The 26371-nt window shown below is 35.2% G+C and overlaps 1 protein-coding gene across 4 annotated transcripts in view; it reads right to left on the bottom strand.

Moving 5' to 3' along the window:
* Positions 1–8640: 8640 nt before the first annotated feature.
* The window catches only part of Brinp3 (BMP/retinoic acid inducible neural specific 3), a 362612-nt gene continuing 344881 nt past the window's right edge, over positions 8641–26371 (bottom strand). For 2 of the 4 annotated variants that reach the window (XM_028769965.1, XM_028769968.1), the window contains exon 8: positions 8641–10112. In XM_028769965.1, the coding sequence (XP_028625798.1) occupies positions 8996–10112 (1117 nt within the window). In that variant the 3' untranslated portion in view covers positions 8641–8995. The remainder of the gene's footprint in view (positions 10113–26371) is intronic. The other 2 variants (XM_028769967.1, XM_028769969.1) reach the window with 2 other exon arrangements.

The raw sequence follows: 26371 nt of genomic DNA, 5'->3' as shown, positions 1-26371 counted from the left end.
GGGAAGGGAAGGGAAGGGAAGGGAAGGGAAAAAGGAAGGGAAGGGAAAAGAGAAGGGAAGGGAAAAGGGAAAGGAAGGGAAGGAGGGAAAGGAAAGGAAAAGAAAGGAAAGGAAAGGAAAGGAAAGGAAAGGAAAGGAAAGGAAAGGAAAGGAAAGGAAAGGAAAGGAAAGGAAAGGAAAGGAAAAGTATATAAATGACTCCAACAGATATTCTACTAAACTCATATATGAGTATCTTTTTTAGCCAATATCAGAGAAGCTTCATTCTGCAGCAGATGGAAACAAATTCAGAGATTCATAGCCAGACATTATAAAAAATGAAAAAGGAGAGAGAGAGAGAGAGAGAGAGAGAGAGAGAGAGAGAGAGAGAGAGAATATATATGTATGTTGTAGTAGCTTTCATTTTAGCATTTTTATGTGACTTTTAAGTGTACAAACAGGTGGGTCTCTGACTGTTATACCTTCATGTGCAAGGACTTTGCTTTGTCCAAATTTCATATGATGTTTTCATTTTATCTTAATATCTTTTACTTGTTATTTTTGTTGTAATCTCTTAGAAGCATATTTGTTATCTGTTCCCTTCTAATGAGAATCAGAAAGTATATGGATCCAGAATGGAGGGGTGATGAAGAAATACTGGGTAAAGTAGAAAGACGACAAAAAGTAAACAGAATATATTGTATGAGAAAAAATATTTTCTTTTTTTTCAAAGTTGATCAATATTTTGATTTTTTAAATTTTTATTTAATCATTTTTACACTCTAGATTTTATCCCTATCTCAGTCCTCTCTCTGACTGTTCAACATCCCTTACCTCCTCCCTTTCTTCATCCTCCAAGAAGATTTCACATTCCCACCTCCCCATCCCCCACTCCACCAGAACGCTCCAATCCCTGGGGCTTCCAGTCTCTTGAGGGTTAGGTGCATCTTCTCTGACTGAATCTGGATCCAGCAGTAAGTCCTCTGCTGTATATGTGTTGTGGGCCTCATAACAGCTGGTGTATGCTCCCTGGTTGGTGGTCCAGTGTCTGAGAGATCCCTGGAGTCCAGGTTAATTGAGATTGCTGGTCCTCCTACAGGTTCACCCTCCTTCTCATCTTTTACCAGTTTTTCCTTAATTCAACCACGGGGGTCAGCAGCTTCTGTCCATTGGTTGGATCTAAATGTCTGCATCTGACTCTTTCAGTTATTTGTTGGGTCTTTCGGAGGACATTCAAGATAGGTCCCTTTTTGTGAGCACTCCTTAGCCTCAGTAATAGTGTCAGGCCTTCGAGCCTCCCCTTGAGCTTGATCCTACCTTGAGTCTGTTGCTGAACTTCCTTTTCCTCAGGCTCTTCTCCTTTTTTGTCCCTGCAGTTCCTTCAGACAGGAACAATTATGGGTCAGTGTTTTTGACTGTGTGATGGCAACCCCCTCTCTCATTTGATGCCCTGCCTTTCTGCTGGAGGTGGCCTCTACAAGTTCTCTCTCTCCACTGTAGGGCATTTCATCTAAGGTCCCTTTGAGTCCTGAGAGTCTAAGAAGAAAGTGATCACAGGAGGGGGGATTGGAGGGAGAGATCTGGGTAGCAAACGGGACAGGGAGTAAAATGACTGAAGCCCTGAAGGCAGGCAGAAAGAATGGAAACTGGGAACCTTTGGAAAGTAGGAGGTAGGGGATCCTTCAGAATGTACTACAAAAAAACTATTTCCAATAAAGAAAAAATTAAAAATGAATTAAAGAAATACTGTGAAGCTCACAGCGAGAATTCTTGTCTTCCTTATCTGTCTTCATATCTTCTTAAGGAAGTTTCTACAGGAAGAGCATTGAAATTTTATTTGCAATAGAAGTTTAAAACATCATCTTAAACTACTTGAAGGCTCACAGTGAAATCAGTCTTTATTTTGAATAGTCTGAATCCTAGTTGAATGATAAAACAACATTTTACTTTAGGAAGAATATTTAACTCATTATAATTCTGGTTTTGCATTGTTGATTTCAACTTTACTATAGGATGAATAGTACAAAGAGAAACATTATAAGTAGAAATGATTGTCACTGAGTCTGTAAATTCTAAACCGTCTTTCAACATCATTCATCCATTCACTTCCTTACTCAATAATGTTTTCCCTAAACTTATAAATTATTCTAGTTAATGTAGTTTTAAATTTCAGGGTCATCACATTTTTTCACATTAAAATTTAGATGAAGAATGCATATGTGTCCCATCTCTAAAGATATGCTAACATTAAAATTAGGCATGTAAATTATCAGAAAGGTTTCATTCACTTTTTGACCTGGTTGTAAAAGCAGGGTATCTTAGGAAATGGTTGTCATTGTTGTTGCTTTACTAATGGGATTTTGAAGAAAAAAAGTCACGTCTCATGAATGAAAAAAATAATGATTAGTAATATTAAGTTTTCAAGGAAATCAATATTCATTGCTAGAAACTTTTGTTAACTGATGACAGGTCACTTTGTAAGAAAAAGTAGCTAGGCATTTAGGATTGTGTTTCAACCACCTTTGCATATATAGATTTGCTCAAGGATGAAATAAATTCCGTGGAAGAATCAGGCAGGGAATAGGCACGGGCTGCATTAAGAAAAACATTACATGCCCATCTCAACTAACAAGCTGTATCTTTACCCAGTAGACTGACACACAGCAAATTTGCATTTTAAAAGGTTTCTGCCTTCAGTGGTCATTCAGTCACTGAGTGAAAAAAGAACTGGGAAGGTATCAAGTAGCATTGGAGGGAAAGGATTTCTATCAATAAAACACTCTTATTAAAACACAAAGCTCCCCAATAAACACTTAAAATTGAAAGTGTAAATAATTGTTCTTTTACACAGAGCTACAGAATAACACAACCAAATTATCAGAGCTCCTGAAACAGAGAAGTGCACAGGACATTATGTAGCATAAAGGATTAGGCAAATGGGGGATACTGTAATGAGGGAGAGAGCAGAGCTGAAATCCCCAAGAAGTATGGCTTTATTCAACACGTAGGACATTAGGAGAAACCTTAAGATCTTTGAATACCTAATGAACACAATGAAACATGAATAAAAAGCTATGTAAAGTAGATGAAGATGTTCAATTAAAATGACCAGAGACTGTCTCTCTTTAAAAATCAACAACTTCATATATAAAGAAGCAGAGGAGAACAATGGGACTCAGAAGAGTGCTGTGGATGAATAGTGTCCATGTGTCCATGAGGGAGTTCTTACAACTAAAGCCTCAACAGTCCCTTGACCATGCTATACATAAATGCAAATTGCTTACTAGGCTCTCAACTGTTGGAAAAAATTGATAAAGTCTCATAGTTATTATGTTTGTAATTATAGCATCTTGATCCATAGATGCACCTAACAGCATATTCATATTTGTAGATGCATTAACTCCATAGCTGACTAGGAATGAGTGGATGTATTACTTAACATTGCCCCTCCATTTTTAGAAAACCTCAGGATTTATTTGCTATTTCACTTTTCCCCATTTAAAACCATTTTGAAAACTGTCACAGAAAATACGTTGAACCTGTAGACTGAAAGAAAAAAGAATAGAAGCGGATGTTTCTCAAAAACATGTTGAATAAAAAGTAGAAAATCTTTATAATGCTTGTATGAAAATACCAAGGCAAATTAATAATTTTTGGTAGGGATGCATGTACATAGTAATTTTAAAGAAAACGTAAGCTTGAGTCCAAATTTCCGGTACTTATTTGTTCATCCTTGTATTTTTGAACGTTCTATTACAACCATTCTCACTGTAATAATGCTCCTGAAGGGAATAGAGAAATTATAAATATGCAAAGAAATTACAATCTCACATGGAAGTACTCTTGTACCCTGTGCCACAGGGTTGTATCTTGATGTCTACATAGTTAATTAGTAAATTGTGCTTTCTGATTGTTTTACAGAAGGTATATGGAGTAATCACTAGACTGAAGAATATTTCAGTCATTAATTTAAAGTGATTTAGAGTGCATGAAGTAATTTCAAGTGGGATATTTTGTGCTGTCTGAAATTTATGTATTTGCATTATTTTATCACACCTGACTTTCCTGCCATAAACATCAAATGATATGACATGGATATTCTAATTTACTACATTATTAAAATTATAATGTCAGCTTCATGTAAATTAAATGGAAATATTTGTAAAATTTTCTACTTATTAAAACACATTTGTCAAGTGCTGGAATTACTAGGGATGATGATTGAGTTATTTCTTTAAATGTTTTCCTTAGATTAACAGAAATATAGGATATAGAAATATAAATCTGTGTAGGTTAAGGGAAAGAAAGTAGAATATCAATACTAGAATGCAGAAAAGACACAGCAAATGGTTATGGCAAGCTGTGAGTTTTCAGGCTATAAAAATCCCACAGGTTGGGTATTTCTAAAGCACATTCCAGTAAGTGTAACACCCATAACTTTTATAGTAGACAATGTCTGAGGAAAATCTCAACTTTTGCTTTTAAATAAAAATAATCCAGAAACAAGTGTTCAGTGAAGCTAATTGTGCTTCCATTTTGTTTAATTGCATATTGTTACCTATAATGATGATCTGGAAAAGATACAAAAGCCTCTTAAAATCCCAATCCATGTTTACTACTTATTTTTGAGAGAGTATCTCCCTATAAGGGTCTAGCTTGGATCTGGTTATGTAGGCCAGGCTGGCCTCAAACGTACAGAAATCTGCCTGCCCCTGCCTACTGAGGGCTGAGATTACAGGTGCATGCAATACCATTATGCTTGGATTTAAAGTCATTTTTATATTTTTTGTTTCCAGCATTTTAAGTTTTCAGTTTTCTATATTTTATTATACTTCTTTCCCTTCGTTGTGTTTTATTTCCATAATGTAACGACTTATTTGGCTTTGGTGGCATTCCAAATGGATTTTGTTTTTCAAAGAAATTAAGTGATTGTTCAATAGCTCTTCGATATCATTTTTTTCACCACACAACTCTTTATTGATTCATGAAAATAGCTTGGCTATGTGTTTTTTAAAGGTATTAATAACAGATTATTAGCTGAAAACAATGTGCTATTTTAAATCAACAGGCAAAATTTGTGTGTGTTTGTGTGTGTGTTTGTGTAGTGTTGTTCCCATTAACAAACTTGGATCTTATTCAAATTCTTTCCACAATGCTAGTGATTTTATACAGAATTAATGGTGTTTGTAATCCATGAGACTGTAACTCTACCAAGTGTTAGTGCTGAAATATATGAATCTGAGTCTATGCCTTATTTCACCCTCAGATTGTTTACAATTTCAGCTCTCTATGGTCTCTTCCACAGTCTGTAATGTGTTGAATATGTGATACTGGCAAAGCATATTTTCTTGATACTCAGGAATTATGCAGTTATGTTTAAAACAAGAAAACCACACATTGACTATATTTAATGTAATGAAAATCATCTGTAATACAATTCTTAACAAAAATTTACATGTTCTTAAGTATTTATTTTCTTTTTAAATTTTTACATTTGGCTCTCTTTCTATACACACACACACACACACACACACACACAAACACATTCTTCTACATAAAGGAGATAATTTTGAGTCCAGGACTACACATGGTTCAAGAGAAGCCTAAAGATTATTCTAATATTTGAATAGGAATCATAAAAATACAGAAAAAAAATCAAAGAAGTTAATTAACATATTTTGTTGAAATAAACTCTGAAGGGTTACCAGATTTTGTTTTTTTAGATCATTTTGGTAATAATTTCATCTAGCTAAATATCCATTGGCTATCCCAGAAATAGCAACTTAGGTCAAATTATGATGGTAATCAATGCATGTGGAACAGTGAAGACTTCCCTAGAGTAATCAAATTCTCCACATTTTTATTTTCATTTCCAGAACTTCAGATTCCATAGAATTTATTCAGCTCACAATTAGAGATATACCATGAGAATATTAAGAAGCTAATATCAGGGGCTGTAGAGACAGTTTTGTGGTTCAGAGTATTGGCTGCTTGCATAGAGAACTGCAGTTAAGCTTCCTCACAGCCTATAACTTCAGCTCCAGAGAAAAATTTGCCTTCTAGCTTCTGCATGCCCCTGCACACAATTAAGTTCATATACATTAACATGCACACACACATACATACACATACACACAAAACACAACACACACATGTAAATCAATAACAAAAATGTTTATAGAAATGGAGTTAACAAAGAAAGTCAAACTAAAACACTCTTTAAAAATGTGTTACTTTAAATAGGTCTTTATTCCCTCTGAACACACACTCTCCAGTGTCATCCCCTTCCCCACATCCTGCCTTTCTATGTTTATAACCCCAGTGTGAATGAATTGTGATTTGAGTAAAAATAAATAAATTATTTAAAAAATAAATAAATAGGTCTTTAACAGAAATGTTTATCTTTATTTCCAAGATTTCCAAGTTCTTCAGTGCTTAAGAGGTAGAGGCAGAAGCAGAGGCAAAGGATCAGGTGTTCAAGTTCTTCTTAGTCATAGTGGTCAGCCAGGACTATAGGATATCCTGTCTCAAACAGAAACAACTAATTCTAAAATTCTTTAAACAAGTACAAGAAGAAATGTTTGCATATAAACCTGTTCAGGAGAAACTATACTGTTATGGTCTTTACTTTCCACATGCCTAATTGATTATTATGTTGTCTATAATTTGTTGCACATTTCTTGATATTTAATAATATCTGGCTAATTAATAACTGGTAGTCATGTATTGGCAATATATCCCTTAAAATATGTATTAGTACTTAAGAATTTTTTGGTATATTTATATACAGTTTTTTTTCATTATCATAGAAATACAATTTAGAGAAAGGAATTCGTTCTTTGCCATTCTGAGATGCCATTGAGACAGTCAAAAGACTTACCAGAGAGTTGGAGATAATCGTATTTTATTCTATTCAATATGACTTTTACTCTTATTGGCCATTACTGGAAGTCTGTAAGCACTTACTTACCTGTGGTAGAGGGATCTTCTCTTCTTCTCTCCCTTATGTTGTTCATGGCATAATAAGCCATGCTGTAAAAGATGTAAAACCATTGCACATTTTTACTTACGTACAAAGGTAGCTTTATAGAACTGGTTGGTAATTGTGAGAGGTGCTGAGATAATTTCTAGGTGGCAGAGTCTTAGATCATCTGACACTGTGATAATTTTGTTATGGTCATTGTAAACATATTGATGAGTATGCAGCACATACTGTGGATGATTGATTATATCTGGTAAATGGCAACTTTATTTTCAGGAATGCTGTGACTTCAAATGTTTTACAACATTATCTGGTTTAAACTCAGTTCCTTGTTACATTATTTTTTACTGTCAGTTAATATATATATATATATATATATATATATATATATATATATATTCCTTTTAAAAAATCAGTAGTTAGGATCAAAGTTATCAAATTAGAGCTAGAAGAATCTGTTCAACTTCTCGGTCTGTGGTATTAAAGAATTTAACTAACTGTTCCAAATCTTTACTACAAAGGGAAGGGAATACTCTAAAGCCAAGTGTTTTTATCAATAAAGTATTTGCTACCACAAAACAGTTGAAGAATGTTTAATGTTTATGTGAATTTTCTATTGAATTATCAATAATATAGATGGTATTAGACATTGAGCATCATGTTTTGCCTTGTAGACAGGCTTAATATATATTGTAGGATCTAGCAATTTAGTTTTTAGACTGAAAATATATATCTTAAGAGATCTGAATATGTGCAGAATGCTTATATCATTGCATTCATTGTTTTATTTTAATTTCATGCTTTTTTTCATGAATATCTTTTTCTGTGTTCTTAGAAAAATGACCTATGACTGTAAAAAAAATCTTGTCTTGATAGTTCATTTTGCTATAAGATAAAGAAAGTTTATAAGCTATATCTAGAATAAATCTTAGTCATAACAAAATATTTTCTGATAATTATGTACGCTATTATAATGAAATTTGAATTTATAGAAAAATAGTTTAATATATGTCTACTTTTGTATAGCAGACACGCAAAATCAATGTAACTTTCAACATAAACATTTAAGCTAGTTTTGAGAGGTCTCTACATCAAGTGTGTTTTAGTAATGTGAGTCTTACAAAGGTAACAATTATTTGCATGTCAGGTATTTACATGAGCATTTATTTTAATATCCTTATATTAAAACTTGTGAATTCCAGAAGCGTTATCTTATGGACATTTGTAAGATACTGAAATCACTAGTGTTTTCATTATTCAAAGTTATGCAAAATATCAATTACTGGTTATTAGAATTGGAATTAGTGAAAAACAGGGTTATAAAGGATGCTACTGGTTTATATCCTTTGTACTTTGGCTTATAATCATTTCATTTTGATGCATGTTTTTTGAAATGTGTTGATATCTATTTAGGAATTAATTTTTATGACAATCATAATGATGACTAGTTTTCGCTTTACTTTCTGTATGAAGCTGATAAACATCCTTCAGCTATTGTGTTCTTCACCGAAAGAAAGGAACTCGATACAAGAAGTTCACCTATTTGGGTTTTGAGAAAAGGTGATCAGAAGGAACCATTAACTGTTTCCATTAAAAAGTCCTGGTGAATTTTCCCCAGGTTCCTACAAACTATATCAAATAGAACTCATTTCATGGAAAAAATGAATCCCACAGCACTTCTTGTTAATAACTGTTCAGCTACAAAATTTTATTGGTATCTTTTTATGTTCCCTCTAGAGGATGTAATGCACAAAAGCATTGCCACGGAACATATAAAATTACAAATGAAATTTATTGTAAAAAGTAGAATGTCTTCTAGACTGGTGTCAGTATTTATTTCATTCATAAACCAAAACTGTAGTATAATATATTCATTGTCAGCAAGTTCATGTGTGTAAATTGCCATCCAACGATATTGACTGATATAAGACAGATATTGAAAAGACAATTTAAATTTACTTTTCCAAACATAAACTTCCACAAAAGCACTGTAAAAACTCCTTCAAGATTTTGGGTTGTGCTTGACATTTATGGTTAACTACATAATTTGGTTGTGTCATAATCCACTGTGTTTGGCAACTTGGCATTAAATGCTTGAAGAGCAGACTGAATTCTCACCACCTCACTAGTAGACAGCTTGAGTCTATGACGAAGCAAGCAAGAAAACAGATCCAGACGGCGCTGACCAGGTGGGGAGAGTTTATTTACACGGTCTCTTATCTCTAGTAACTGCAAAAGTGCTGAGTCCTGGGATCCCTGAGTGTAGGGGTAGTCCAGCTGCAAAATCAGGTCCCGGATGGCTTCAGGGTCAAAGTGCATGCTGTAGCCAAACACTTGGATATTGTTGATTTTCATGTAGCCCAGGTTCCGGGATGGGTCGATAAACTCCAAAGGCTCATAGTAAATGCTCTCGTTGCTGTTGGGGCCATTTGCCTTGATGCGACTCCTCAGGTAGATGTGTACTGTCTCAAAAAATGTCTTCCATTTGTTTCCCAGAGTCAGTGTCCAGTTATAGCACTGCAGAGGGAGGTCCAGCTTAGTCCGTTCCCAGTCTGGAAAGCTACTCTCACTCACAGGCATAAACCAGCTCTCAGAGTGGCTGCCTCCAAAGGGATTGACATAAACAGCCAGCACGGGCTCCAACGTGCTGTTTTTAGTTAAACAAATTTGCAAAGAGAGACCCAAGATCATGTGGACCAGACTAGACTTGTACTTGTTACTCTTCAAGGTCAAGAGCATTCGCTTTCTCCAGGAAGGATCGAACCAGCTGTTGAGGCGCATGTCATTGCTGATAAAGATGGCATGAACTTCTATTCGTCTGTCTGTTTTCTGCAATAGGTATTTCATCTCCAGGTCTTGCAGGTCGGTCTCAAAGCCAATGTAATGATCGGTTGACTCAGCGACTTCAGGCTTGCAGAGTCCCTGGCTCAGCATATAGCCCGTGTTGCAGGTGCCACAGCGGGTGCGGTTGTCAGGTGCACAGGTCAGGCAGGCAGAGGCATCGCCCACAGTACAGGGCAGAAAGGCTGTACATACTACCTGGTCGTTGGGGCATGTGCAAGAGTGAGTCTCCTCGGAGAAGCTGCCCAGAAGGCCATTCTCATTGCAGTAGAGAAAAGACTGGATGCGAGTGAGCCAGTAGGTTGAAGTTCTAGAAATATAAAACAAAACAAACCTAAGTAAATACTTAGATTATATGTAACTGTGTCTGTGTACATGTGTCTACTCCCATAAAGTAAACCCCAGATTACTACTCCCTGGATGTTTTGCCAGATCTATATACAATAAAAATATAAAATAAAGATCCATATACATGCACACACATACACACATGCACACACACACACACAGACACACACACACAGACACACACACACAGAGAGAGAGAGAGAGAGAGAGAGAGAGAGAGAGAGAGAGAGAGAGAGAGAGACTAAGCCAAACAATTTTCTCTTGAATATTACTCATACCAAAAACCAGTAACCAAAATCCAAAAACTATTCTATTGTTTGAAACCTATTACAAAGTACAGATGTTGAGCAATGAGTCCCATGAGAAGTCATTTGGTCTTGGAGATTAACGTGCTCATTAATAAGTTTATTCCATTGTCAGTGAGAATAAATTCCTTCAAAAAGAACAAGTTTAACCTCTAGGATAGACAGCAATAGTACCACCACCAGTAACAAGAACAATGATGACAACAGGAATATACTTAAGCTTGCTTGCCCATGGGTTTTGAATACCCTGTCTATAGAACTATGAGACAATTATTATTTCTTCATTATTTACTTGCCAATCTGCAGCATTCTGTTTTAGTAGTCAAAACTGGACTAAGAAATTTTATTTCTGAGTCTTTCTAAACACATTTATGGTGAACTCTGTGAAAACCAAACCAAACCAAACCAATTCTTCCACAAGTGTGCCCAAAGGTTACAAATTAAAGTTAGGAGTCTCTGTGTGATAGGGTGGAGGTACAAACAGCAATTGCCCTGTTTATTCTGTTGTTTCTTTCCCTCTACTTTTTTCCTTCTATTTCTCCCTTCTTTATCTTTTCTTTTAAGCTCTCATTCTTTCTTCCCTTCCACCCCATCTCTCTCTTTCTCATTTTACTTTCATCTTTCCTTCCTCTTCTTCTTTTCCTTTGTTTTCTACTGGCTTATTTAGTTCTTCACATGTCTCTCTAATATAAAGTATATAAAATCTAAAATCCCACCTGAATTGAAGTTTTTGTCTGCTTCCCTGAAACCAAAGCATAAATTCTTAGACCAGACTCATCTTTCACTTTAAACTCTAATCATGTTTGAGATCATAAGAATAAATAAATCAGCCTAAGGCTAAAGACTGAGATCACAATAGTAGTGTACTGCAGAAAGAATTCTAGGAACACTGAGAGAAAACAGTTACTGTCTTAGCTTTGAGACTTTTTCCACTCGATATTTAGACTGTTCATGTTTCCACAGACATGCTGATAAAAGATCATTTTCATTTTCTTGCTTTTTTAGCTTGTCATCTGTAAATACAGAAAGTTTAGCATTCAGTCATAACCTGCACCTGCTATGGAGAGGGAACAAGGAGAGCTTTTCCTCACAGCCTCTTATCCTTTCCTCTCACTAACTTCCCATTGGCTACTCACCTATATTTTACTAGGTAAGAGGTATTTTTCAAGAAAAAATCTAATATTCTTTCTTTTTCTTTAACTTTCAAGGAAGTTTTCATGTAAGTACGTGTGAAAGGTGGATATTAAACAAGTCTCAACATTGCACAGTAGATGTATCAAATGTACCTAAAAATTCACATAGCTTTCCCCAAACAGAGTGAAATTTAGTTTTCTTATACAATTTTCTAACTTTCAAAAGTTTTGAAATAAGTATCTTCAAAATTCCAGTGTAGGTCATATTTTTTTCTATTTCCTTTTTTCTTTACTAAAACATAAAGTAAATAAATAACTGTCTTTTTGCTGATGCATATTTACATATACCTTCACACACAGAGATCCCTGGATCAGTTAACCTATGATTTAGTAGGTTGACCACGAAGAATTAAATCCTGTAGATTTTCTATCATATTTATGGGAATCAGGCATGTCTTCTGCAACTTTTTAACAAGTGTATGTCATTGGTCTTGAACATTTACTTAAAAACAATTCATAGTGCCCCACTCCCCAGATTTAGTTCTCAAAGATTCATTACACAATTCCCAGCCACACACCACCACTGTCACACACAGCACCTCCTGCTGCTATGCCTCAGAGCCTAAGGAAGAGGCAGACTTCTGCTGAGGAGTAGGCCACATCAGTCAGAAAAACAGGTGCAGGGCACAGCAGTTTAAAGAGGATCTTAAAGACAAACTCGTCAGAAAAAAACAGATAAGTAATCTCAGGCATAGACTCCCTCTGGACCAGACGCCAGATCTGACTCCAGAGCTACAGACAGGTAGTCCACCACTGACCTTCCTATACTCAGTGCCCACAAATCCCTCTCCTTTTCTTATCACAGTGTCCCAATCACCAACTGGGAAACAGAAAAACTGATGCTCCAAAGATTAAACAAACTACCAGACATCCATCCCCGAAGTTGGACAGAGACTCACAAATGGATCAGAGGGCATGCAAGACACACACACACACACACACACACACACACAGAGAGAGAGAGAGAGAGAGAGAGAGAGAGAGAGAGAGAGAGAGAGACAGACCCAGGCCACAAAGACCAGAAGACAAAAGAAAACAGAAATGAAGAAACACCATAACCATCCAAAAAAGAAAATCTCAGAAATCTATAGCTAGTCCTATAATCATCTCAAATCCAGATGCTTAAATGCCAGGGTAAGTGCACAGTCAACAACAGTGAGGGCAATACGTCACCACCAGAGCCCTGCTACTCTAGGACACCAAGACATGGATATTCCAGCACAGCTAAAGCACAAGAAAATGGCCTTAAATCCAACTTTATGCAGATGAAAAAAGTCCTCAAAGAGAAGATGAAAAATATCTAAATAAATCTAAGAAAAGACAAGTACAAATTTGGAAGAAATCAATAAATCCATTAAAGAATGGAAAGAAAGCATGAAAAATCAAACAAACAGGGAAAAGGAAACGGTTTAATACATGAAAATGGACAGAAATAAAGGCAATACAAACGATGGAATTCTCAAAATTGAAAATCTACTGGGAGGTGGTAAGGGGGCAGGATTAATTATGGGACGAGATGCAAAAATGTGCAGTGGGTCAGGAAATTGAACAGAGGTATGCAGCAACGGGGTATGGGGAACTACGGTGTTGCCACCAGAAAGTCACAGATGTCAAGAAAGCAAGAGGCTTCCAGGACACAGCAGGGATGACTGAGCTGAAATACCCTACAAAGGGGAGAGAGAACCTTTAGATACCATATCCAAAAGTTAAACATGGCCCCTGGTTGAGGGATGAGGCCACCCACACATCTCCAAAATTTTAACCCAGAATTGTTCCTGTCTAAAGGAAATACAGGGACAAAAAGTGGAGCAGAGACTCAAGGAAAGGCCATCCTGAGATTGCCCCACCTGGGATTCCATCCTGTATGCAGACGCCAAACCCAGACACTATTGCTGATACCAAGAAGTGCTTACTGATAGGATCCTGATATAGCTGTCTCAGAGAAGCTCTGCCATAGCCTGGCAAATATAGAGGCAGATGCTTACACCCAACCAACAGACTGAGCACAGGAGACCCCAATTTAGGAATTAGGGGAAGGACTGAAGGAGCTGAAGGTGTTTCCAGCCCCATAGGAAGAACAACAATATCAACCAACCTGACTCCCCAGAGCTCCCAGGGGCTAAACTACCAACCAAAGAGTACACATGGAGGGACCCATGGCTTGAGCCGCATATGTAGAAAAGGATGGCCTTTTCTGGCATCAATGGGAAGAAAGTCCCTTGGTTCTGTGAAGGTTTGATGCCCCTGTGTAGGATAATGCTAGGGCGTAGAGGCAGGAAAGAGTGGGGGAGCACCTCATAGAAGCAGGGAGAAGGGGATGAGATGGGGGTTTTGGGAAACCAGACAAAGGGATAACATTTGACATGTAAATAAATAAAATAACCAATACAAATAAAATAACCAATACAAAACTTGAATATCTAGGTGAGCAAATAGGAACTATAGTCACAGTATCACTAACAGAAGACAAGAGATGAAAGGAAGAATCTCAGGCATTGCAGATGCAACAGAAGAAATAGTGTCATTGATAAAAGAAAATGTTCTATCTAAAACATATCCAACATAAAACATTCATAAAAACTGGTACACTATTAAAAGACTAAATATAAGAACATTAGGAATAGAAGGAGAAGAATCCCAGCTGAAAACACAAAATATATTTTACAAAACCACAGAAGAAAACTTTTCTAACGTAAAGAAGGATGTGTCTATAAAGGTAATCTTGTAAAACACCAAATAGATTGGATCAATAAAGAAATTTTCCTCACAATAGAATAATTAAAACCCTAAACATATAGAATAAATAAAGCCTATTAAAAGCTGTAAGGGTAAAAGGCCAAAAAAAAAAATATAAAGGCAGACCTATTAAAATTACACCCTACTTCTCAATGAAGCTTCTAAAGGTCCAATGTCCTGGACAGATATCCTGCAGCCACTCAGAGACCACAGATGCCAGCCCAAACTACTCTATTCAGAAAAAAATTCCAATCACTGTAGATGAAAAAAATAACATTATCACAAAATCAAATTTTAAATGTTTGAATACAAAAATCCTACCCTACAGAAGTTACTAAAAGGAAAACTCCAATCAAGGGAGGTTAACTACACCTATGAAAATATATGCAATAAATCAGACACTACCAAAACTCAAAAAAGGGAAACACACAAACATACTAACACACCAACATACATACATACATACATACACACACACACACACTCAGAATACCACCATCGTCACCACCACCACCACTACCACCACCCCCATCACCACTACTACCAACACCACCAACACCAACAACAAAATAACAGAAATAATCGGTCAATAGTCATTAACGTGTCTCAATATCGATGGAATCAACTCCCCCATATAAAGAAATAGGCTAATAGAATGGATAAGGAAACAGAATCCATCATTGGGTTGACATCCCTGAGAGGCCTGCTCTTTTCTGATGGGAGGACAGAGAAGAGAAGTAAGGGAAGGAGAGGAAAAATTTGGTCGACACACAATAGCTGAAAGAAGAGTAAAATTAAAATACAAAAATAAAGATAAACAGTTCATAGAATAAAGGGAAAATGAAGTAATTTGAGAAAAGATTAGGAGGGAGGGAAGATTAAAAAGAATCAAATTGTAGAAAAAATATCGATTGTGGAAAAGTATAGTAAAGAGGCTTGGCGACTAACTCAGAAAAAGAACGGTATTAAGTACACAGACATTGTAAAAGGAGAAAAATCCCTGGCCCATGAGGAAAAGAATTTGCTTTGTAACAAATTTTCACAAAGCTTATAGAGAAAAGTGTTACAAAGAGAGAAACTACTTATTAAGTAATTCCAAATATATTTAGAAATAAAAAATATGAGTTAACCACCCAGGAGTAAATGACTTACTAAGTATCTTTTACACTAACATGGGAAGATAAATCTTTTGTCATAAGGCAAAAATTAAACCCTAGCTTAATAAGAGTCTATTGTATTCCACCAATATGATTTTTCTCTTTCATGAAAATCTTACACAAAAGCCAGTCACAGTTTTTCAGTACTACTGAAAAACAATGCTAAAAACATTCTTCATATTTATTAGCAACATTTTAGGACAATAATAAAATTGTATTCTGAGCCATACACTTCAATGCCTTAGTGGCATACGTCTATTGACCATGAAAATGGAGATAAACTCATAAAAGAAACTATATGCATTATTTTTAAATACTATATTTTTAACATGATAATAAAATGCTGAAGGAGTTTTAAAAGTGTCCAATATTATAGAAGGAAAAATGTCTAAGTGAGGACCATGGGAAAATTATCCATTTGTTAACATAGAAGACAACATCAAAGATACAGAAAATAATTATTTTATTTGTGATGTAATGGCCAAAAATGTAGGAAGTTTGTTTAAATGCATGTTTTAGGGATCAACTGCCAACTTTGAAACTTGTTTTACTTACCATGCATGAAAAAAGCAACAAAGTAAGACAGAGAGGTGTTTTAAGAATCAAATATATTGATAGTGGAGTTGATAGAGTACATACAGAATTAACAGAAAAGAAATGTAAAATCTTATTTATCTGATCAGCCAGCACTGCTGTTACTTCCTTAGCATTTAGAGAAATGCTATTGTAGGCAGTTTCATTATTATAATTGCATTTTCCCCAGAATAAAATAAGCATTCTCATTTCTCTTTAACAATTCATGTCTTCAGGATTAATTTTACATGCTATCCCTACATTACAATTTTATCACAATAGGAAGCCTTTCATTAGCTGAACTCCAAGGTACATGCTGTCATCATGTGATGATTCCAAGGCCTTCAAAAGTTTGTTCGAACAGCATAGCTCAATTCCTGAGCATACATAGTAGATGCTAATAGTTTTCGCTGACGTATTAGAACATAGGTTGATGCAAAAACAATTACCTCTTCTCGGGGTTAAATCCTCTCTGAGCACTAATAATCTTATTTCAAAGGACTTTTATTCCAGCCTTCTAATCCTTTATTGCTTTTCAAATCTGTGCAATGTGTATCCAAAGCTTTAAACCTAAACAATATAATTTCCACTTCGTTTTGAAATTAAGGATTACTCTTTTGGAAAGGCCGTTTCACTTTAGCTTTCATAGATTTGTCCTTCTTAGGCCTTAATACCTTAAACTAAATATAAATTCTGGGGATTAAACACCCACAGTCATTTAAACAATCATAAGCTGATTGTTAGCTCAGCAACACACTGATCAGAGTGTGTAATGCTCTGTCACACTCTCTGTTCTGACTCCATCACTCTGGACATCTCAGCCTTGGCAGTGCTACCCAGGCCTCAAGCTGATACAATTCACACAGAACAATTTTGCTTTTAGATATAATTTTACACTCTGGAAAAAAAAGCAAATTTCATTTTCAAACTATACTTTTCATGGTGAATTTTACATACATACATACACACACGCACACACACACACACACACAGACAGAGAGACAGAGACAGAGAGTTAAAGAAAAAGAGAGAGACAGAGACAGAGAGGGAAGGTGAGACAGAGGAAGAGGTGGAGAGAGGGAGAGACTGAAATTGGGAGAGGAAGGAGAGGAGGAAGGAAGCAAGGGAGGGAAGCAGGGAGGGAGATAATCAGAGACAGAGACTGGATTGAGGCAGAATTGAAAACATTGTTTCTCTTTTTGACATAATATGACCTGAGAGTGAAATTTATGGAACTTTTCTCATATTTTATCTAATCTGTGTTTAGGGCCTAAATTTGAAAACATTATTAATGAAAAGGAGGGTTTTTTTGTATAAAGAACAGCTATAGATGTAGTTAATGGTTTCCAGATTTGTTCATTAGTTACAAAAAGAAGGTACTGATACAAACTTTAATATGTGGAATATAAAAAATTAAGTTAAATAAAGAAATCATAATATAAGGCACTATATTGAATATAATATCTTCTAATCAAAGTTCAAGAGACAATGCAGATGGTTGTGTAGTGATCATGAGAGAATTCCTGGAGCAATAATAATCATGTATAATTAGATATTTTATATAAGTTTTTATAAAATATGAAATTTTTGTATAATTTGCCTAGATACATCAATTTGTCTCTAGTAAGACCTTTGTATATCACTATTAATATTTTTGTAATCTAAACAAGCGTCTTAATATATGAACCTGAAATTTCTGCAGAGGATGATAGTGTAGATTCATAGTAGAACAGTAGAACACATTGCTTATCATGTGATATTGACTGCATTAGAGTAGAACACTTTTAAAATAGTCTATGAAACATAAATTATAAATGGAACTTCAAACAAAACTATAATAATTATAAGCATAATTAAGAAAATATAATATAAGAAAAATTCTTACTAGAATTATAGGCTTAGTATAAAATTTTACCAATAAGAATGTTATATTGATAAATAGTGTCCAAATATAATTTAAAATAAGAAACACAATTAAATTGAATGTGATAACCTAGAAGTGGAACCAACTGTGAACTGCTACATAAAGTTACATATGAAGAAATCATAGAATCTATTCTTGTGCTTGTTTGATATATGTTGCTGGATTATGTATTTATATTTCTTTGAGAGATAAGAAGGAGATAAACTAAATTATAGTAGAATAAATATTATTTTGATATTCACCCAAATATACTATCCGAAAATTTCTTAGTGCAATGAAAATTTTATAATTAGGTTTAAAATCTGTATATTACTAGATGAAGAACTCTAAATAGCCTCCGGTACATGGTACAGGCCTGTAATCACAGCTACATTGTAGGTTGATGATGGAGTACTGAAGCCGATGGTCAGCCTTGAGTAAAAAGTGAGTTCAAGTCCAGTTTAGTCACTTAGTATGATTTTTAAATGCAGATAATTCAGGAATTGGTCTGAGGACACTGGTTAGTTATAGAGTGCTTGGCCAATACACATTAATCCCTATGTTCAATGGAAAGAACTGGAAATACAAATAATATGATTATGTATCTGAGTTACAAGAGATAACATATAAACTTTCTTTAATTCTCACTTCCTATAGACAAGGAAATTTAAAGCTAGAAAGTGAAAATTGGTCAGGTCAAATGTTAAACTGCTACCTTCTTTTTCTGATGTATTATTGCTTAAAAATTGTTTAAAGCTGGGTGTTGAGGTGCATGGCTTTAATCTAAGCACTCTGGAGGAAGAGGCAGTTAGATTTCTGTGAGTTGAAGGTCAGCGTTGTCTAAAGAGTGAGTTCCAGGACATCCAAAGCTACAGGGAGAAACCTTGTCTCAAAATTCAAAAAACACAAACAAAACAAAAAAAAACCAAAAACCAAAAACCAAAAGAACAAACAAAAAAAAATCAAATTAATTCACATCAAACAAAAGAAAGAATAGAAAAAAAAAGAAAAAAGAAAAAAGGAAAAATAGAATGGAAAGTATGAAGAGAGAAAGATAGAAAAAAAGAAAGAAAGAAAGAAAGAAAGAAAGAAAGAAAGAAAGAAAGAAAGAAAGAAAAAATAAAGAACAAAATAGTTATGAGGGGCAGAGAAAGGGAGGGGTCTGAGCACGTGAGAGAAGGGGAGGGGAATGGGCTGCAGGTATGAGAAGAGACAGGAGAGAGGACCAGAGGGCCATGAGAATGAATGGAAATCTGCAGCTGCAGAGAGTGGGTGGATAGGGGAATATCTAGGTTGTCCCTGGGACCAGGGAAGGGGGAAGTTCCCAAGAGTCAATGTGGGTGACCTTAGTTGAGTTGCCTAATAGTGGGGACATGGAGAAAAGAAACAAAAACATTGTAGGAGCAGATATCATGGACAATTTTGAGGAAACATTTCCCAGAAATCAAGAGGCCCATGAACATATGAACACACATAGAACAGACAAAATCTCCCAATATCCAGAAGGGTAATTATAGGCAAAGTCTCCTCCCTAATCAGAAGTGTATTGCAATTAATAACTGCAAGGAGAGGTACAATCAGTTCTCTTCCAAACTATTTTTTCCGTCATTGCTGTGTTGTTTTCATGTTGCGTCTTTATGCTTTACTTCAAGAGAGAGAAAGAATACAAAGAGAATTGTTTAGTGAGGAGTGGGATCTATAAGGAGTTGATAGAAGTCTACGTATATGATCAAAATAATCACATAAAAATAAAAAAATAAATTAAGAAAAGTGAAATAATTTTTTCTTGCAGATCCCACCATCTAAGTTTGTTCATGAGAACAAACACTGAATTTCAACTTCTGAGCCTGACAAAACCTATACTCAACTAGGAAGACAGAATCCTAATTAAATGCTTGTCCAGATCAGATTGGCCTCATGCCATGTGTGAGGCATTATCTTGTTTGATGACTGACTGGAGTAGGAGTGAGGTCAGACAGTGCATTGTAGGTGACACCTTTTCCTAGATAAGTGCACCATGTAAAAATATTAGCTGAGTATGAGCCATACTCATGGTTTCTACTTCAATTTTTGCCCTGACTTTTGTCTTTGACAGACTGTTACCTGGAAGAATTCTAAGTCAAATAATATTTTCCCCTTTTATGCTTTTATGCTCAGAATATGCATCAGAGCAACAGAAAGTAAATTAAAATAGCTCACTTAGTTAATTTTGAACTATAGAGACAAATATCTATGAACATGTACAAAAAAAACCCCACAAGATTTCACTTTTCCTCATAAACATTGCAATGTCATCCACACAGTTTTATTATGGACTGTTAAGACAAAAACAGTTCTCACTATCCAAATTACACATCTTAAATTTTTCTCCCTTGTTCCAAATTTAAAGATGAACCATATTGATTCTTCTGATACTAATGCTACTTTTTATGTTCATGAATCCCCAAAGAGGCTTAGGCTAATCTCTAACAAGAATAACACATTTGCAAAATGGCCCTTGTAAGCATTTTCTTCAGAAGAAGGCCTGACGAACTCCAATAAATATAAGGTAAAATAAATACATGGGAAGTCATAAAACTGTTTCCTTATTCCAATAGACTGCAATTAGTTCTAAAATATTAGTCATGTCAAAATTCATAGCACTCTTTAAGAATTTTCTTGGGCTGGAGAGATGGCTCAGCAGTTAAGAGCACTGACTGCTCTTCCAGAGGTCCTGAGTTCAAATCCCAGCAACCACATGGTGGTTCACAACCATCCGTAATGAGATTTGATGCTCTCTTCTGGTGTGTCTGAAGACAGCTACAGTGGACTCATAAGTAAAATAAAAAAAAACAATAAAAAAAAGCATTTTCTTACAAACCCGCACACACATATACACATGCACATAAATATATGTATACTATATGAATATCTATATCATCTATATCCATGTCCATTACCATATCCAGCAAAATATACATCTGCATATCTATTACCATATCCATACCCATACCCATATCCTACATTCAATCATATATATCTATATTCATATCTGTATCTATACTTATATCTAATAAATATCTCATCTATATCTCTATCATATATCTATATTTATCTATAGGTATATCTGTAGGGGGTGATTCTGATGCTTAGATCTGGAATGTGCATGTTGTATCCCCCAATTTGTTCTTGATCAATCAATAAAGATATCAGTGGCCAATAGATGGGCAGAAGAGCCAAGACTTCCAGGTTCCTACAAGCAGGCTAGAACATACAAATGGTATTTGCCATGCTTCAGAGGGACAGAGAGTCACCAGCCATGTGAGATCTCTGGCAGAGTGGCCATTGTCCATGTCCCCAGGAGGGAGACTAAATATGAAGCAAAATTGAGGCAGATGTAGTGTGTGGACCAAGGAGATGTTAACTGGGCAACTAAGCTAAGGACAGATTTAGAGTGTTGAACAAGGAACAAAGAAAAAGGCATGCTAGTCATGGGAGGCTTAGAAAAACCCAGCCCCTGAGCCATAGGGTAGGATAAAAATGATCTCTCTCTCTGTCTCTCTCTCTGTCTCTCTCTCTGTCTCTCTCTGTCTCTCTGTCCCTCTCTCTCTCTCTCTCTCTCTCTCTCTCTCTCTCTCTCTCTCTCTCTGTGTGTGTGTGTGTGTGTTCAACTATTTTCTACCTCTATTCAAATGCTCAATTTAATTTACAACAAGTTTGGACATTGAAAACTATTAACTTTAAACATTTCAAAATGATCATCTAGTCTTACTATACTGTTGATCCAATGATTCTGATTGTGTATTGGCTGTGCCTCTTTCACCAGCTATCTCACATGGATGAAACACACACACACACACACATACACACACACAGAAACACATACACACACACAGAAACACATACACATCACCTCATTTTGAACCTGCCCTATGTCTCAGGGACTGGATTCTCCTAAGTCTCCCAGCTAGCATGCCTTTTCTTTTACATCTCCTTTACATCCCTATACATACAAAGGAAATGCTTTTTTAAAAAATTATGGCAACGCAGTTATTTCCCCATTTAGAATAGTGACTAAATTTCAAGCACAGTGTTCCAAAAATTTTAGAGTACTTACCACTTAATCTCTTCAACCTGTTTCTAGTTAGTCAATCAACTGTTTGCTTCACTAACCCTCAGATCAGTCAGTACTTTCAGATAAATTTATTTTAAATGTATAATAAGTTATTCCATTTAGAAAAACCATGGTAATATCTTACAGAACTATTTATAATCTTTCTGGGATAGTAATTGAAACCTTTTCCCAACACCTATCCAACATAGGTAAAGTTTCTTCATTATTGTGACTTTAAATGTATATTACTCAAAAGAACCAAAAAATACCCTCAAATATTGATTCTGTTTTCCTCTTATGTTCTCTCTATTGCTCATCCATAAGGTACCAGGTTCTAGAGAAACTTGCCTGAGTATTTCTCATCATCTGTTTAATTACCTTATCACCACGTATCTTCCCTTAAGAGGCAAGGATATTCTTCAGAACGGGATATGCATCATAGCATACATTTTATAAACTTTTATAAATTATATAGTGATTACCTTAAAATGTTAATGCAGAAGAAAATACTAGTACTGAATAGTAGTTTGAAACTAGACAAGAGAAAAATGTCTAAAATCAACTTTGATCTAGAAGATATCTCTGAAATTATATCATCAATGCTACAGCTTTTGTGAATTCGGTTTGTCGTGCATCTAGTTAGAAGCATGAGAGCTATGGAGATTTATACCACAAACCACCAGTTATCAATGAGTGCACATCTCTCTAGCAAACATTTTTCTCTTGGGAATAAATTAATATTAGTTTATATGTGGGTGGTTAATGTGCATTCATGCATGTTTAAATGATGAAAAATCTGCATACTAGTCAAATATTTTTAAGATACATCTTTTAAAAGTTGACTGACAATATGCTAATGTCACAAGCTTTAAACTCATTATGTTTCATAAGATCTTTTTAATTAAGAAGGAAATAAATACATAAGTTCTGATGGTATTTTCTAGAATTTTAATATTATCTTACATTTGAAAAATAGAGTCAGTATGTATCAAATGACTGATTATAAGAAAATAGAAGCCAGATATGTGTACTAGTTTTTGACCTCATTTTTTAATTGTGATAAGAAAATGATGAATTATTTTAAATGATAGTCTTACACCTATTCATAAAACCACAAATGCGATAGAAAATACTTTAATCTTTGCTCTCGGGCTGACTTATACAATATGGAACATCTCTCTCACTGAAGTGATAAGACTTTCCATTAAGAAAATATCATCTGGTTGGTAAAAAGAATGAGTCTTTTTGGATGTTATCTTCAGTAACACAAATCAAACAGGAATTCAGAATTACTCTTCTCTCTTACTTGTGGGGTAAGCCATGAAATTATAGATGAGAGCCCGTTATCAACTGTCAGAAAGATTGACAAAATTTCTGTCCCTTCAAGAGCTTAATCTTTTCTGCTGTCAGGATAAAAATCCATGTGCATACTTACCCCATCAAATCTTGCCTTCATTTTACTTTTTCATAGTAAATCTACTTGTAAATTATATGAAAATAAGATATTTACTATTTTAAATGTTATTTTATATCCCTTTCTTGTTAATTTATTGGCTTTGTTTTTATCTTTTGATATTAAGTCTCTTTTGAGGATGAAAGGAATAATATATGTAGAGAATTGCTAAGACTTTTGAAGATAATAAAATAACATAAAATAAAAATCATTATATATATTAATTTGTAATCTCTAGGCTACCCAGGTCAATGTTACATTCAATAATAGTATTTAAACAGGACTAAAGCACATTATCCAGTATCCAGAGCCACAAAAGCAGTCTTCCAAGGCTCCTGTACATCATATGTAACAATGTAGACTCCAATTTTAAACATCAACCTTACCTAAAGCTTTGATAAAGCATTTGTCTGTATGTGCAGGTATTGCACCATGCAGTGCTCAACACTAGAGAAGAGTTCTGACTGATTTCTTTTCTTCCCATGTAAAGATGGTCAGAGAATGTTGCAGGCAGGCACAAGAAAGAACATTGCTGAGGCTTCCTGGTGGTTAGCCTGGCTGTAAGTTCAGTTAAAGACTGTGTCGTGAAGAAGTGAGGTGCAGTGTAACAGAGCCTGGTCATCTAATATCTTCTGCTGGCCTCCATATGCTCAGAATCACTTCTATTTACACACAAACATGTACATTTACAGCAAACACACGCCCTACCAACAAAGCCCCTGTCCCTGAAAAACACATACATGTACACAGTTTAAGAACAAACACAGGAAGTGGTTTGGGCTTTATGATAATTGCATTTTTACATAAGAGATATATATTGTTATAACTTTTAATTATAAGATTCATCATATACACTTACACATCACATGTGTGTGTATGTGTGTGCGTGTGTGAATTTATGTACACCCATATATCAGAGAAATACAGTTGTTTCTTAGCAAAATTATAGCTGAGAAGCAAAATGAAACACAGCCATAGAATAGTGATTCAAATGTAGATTTTCTTCCCTATCATTTGACAACACAATAGTGATAGATTCATTATTAAAACTAACGAAACTTTAACTTGCTCAGCATAATGTACTAAATGCAAGTAAGCTACTTTCCTAGCTTCTATTAATCTCAGAGACCCTTATGAGACTCAGCTCAAATATAATCTAAAACCTAAGTGGGAAAGGTACACATTGTTCACATTCCTGAAAAAAATCAGCAGCACTGGTCATTTCTCTTGCTGATATTTACTCTGATAATGCATATCATGCCTCAGGCATGAGAAAGTCTTTTGTGGATTCAAGACAGCAAGCATATCAGGAAGCTAAGAAAGAAGAAAAAAAATAAAATAATGTATGCTTTCAGAACATTAATCCACTTCTCATGGGGGCTGACAGTGCTCCCCATGAGAACATAGAATAACAACCCCCCCCCAACAACAGGTGTAGAAAACCTTCTTTTGAATGTTGATCAAGGCATGCTAAGAGCAATATAGACTATTGATGTATCCCTTAGCTGTTTCTCAGGGGTTGAAAGAAACTATCTATTGCTGAAATCACCACATACTTAAAGCTTAGGACTTGGGATTATTCCAAGTAGATATAACTTGCAAGACAAATCTGTGCTCTGGCATTCTCAGTACAAGAAAATATAATGCAAGCCACCAAAGAATGAAAACAATAAAATAGTCATAAGAAATGAGCACCTATGGACCTTAACAAAGATGAGCATGGTAAGATATCCATACAGGTACAATAAATGGCACTTACTCACATGTTGGTAACCAATAGTTGTGTAAATGGATTGAAATTTCACTGAAGAAGGAAATAATTCTTGGCACTAGAAATATAGCCAAATTTCTAGGGACAGTGATATCATGTCACTTTTTGAGAATAGCACAGTCCTTTACTGCATTATAAACCCTGTCTTTATATCCATATGTAAGTGTATCTATGACCCTTCCAAAGAAGCTTCTCTTACAGAAAATGGAGATCATCCCACAAAAACACATCTGAACACATAACAGAGATCAATAGATCAGAGGAAAAGCCCCAGAGCACATTTAAGTCACAGCTCTGCATTAATGTCTCAGGGAACACAGCAAAAGAGGTACCAAAAAGATTGTCAAAGCAAGAATACCGGGAAGTTTGCAGTGATATAGTCTTCCTAGTTGAATAACTAAGACTAGAACAATGGCAATGCCTAAAGACGTGCTAACATGGAAGGAGAAAAATTACACGGGGTCCAAGAACTAGACAAAGAACTACAAGCAACTAGAGATGGCTAGGAATGTGGGCACTTCTCTGTCTCAGAGATGAACCCCTTTATTGATGATCCAACCCAATCCTAGCTATCATCTTCCTAAATGGAGAAATTTCATAGAACTCCCAGGGAACCATATATGCACAAACAGTAAAAATAGACTCAGAAAGTCATATTTATATATTTGTGCTCATACATCATAAATATCTATATATGTGTATATAGTAATAGTCTAAGAATAAAATAAAAGGGGTGATCACTTTCAGAGGGGCATAGGAGGGTTTGAAGATAGCTTTCAAACTCTGTGTTAAAAAAATTCAATTTCTATTATTTAATGAAGAAAATGAGATGCTTTCTGTGCATGAAGGGTGGGCTGTATGTTTCAGGAGTGATTCTCCTAGAAAAGATTTGTAAAGAAAAATAACAAAACAAAAATTTTGAAGAGAACCTTGACTTAATAACTTTACAATGGAAGACAAGAAGACAAAATTATTAGAACTTATGTTTAACTCTCTCTCTCTCTCTCTCTCTCTCTCTCTCTCTCTCTCTCTCTCTC

The sequence above is a fragment of the Grammomys surdaster genome, unplaced genomic scaffold, assembly GCF_004785775.1.
Source record: "Grammomys surdaster isolate TR1022 unplaced genomic scaffold, NIH_TR_1.0 196, whole genome shotgun sequence".
Taxonomy (NCBI): domain Eukaryota; kingdom Metazoa; phylum Chordata; class Mammalia; order Rodentia; family Muridae; genus Grammomys; species Grammomys surdaster.
The sequence above is the reverse complement of the archived record's forward strand: the minus strand, read 5'-3'. Positions and strand labels throughout refer to the sequence as shown.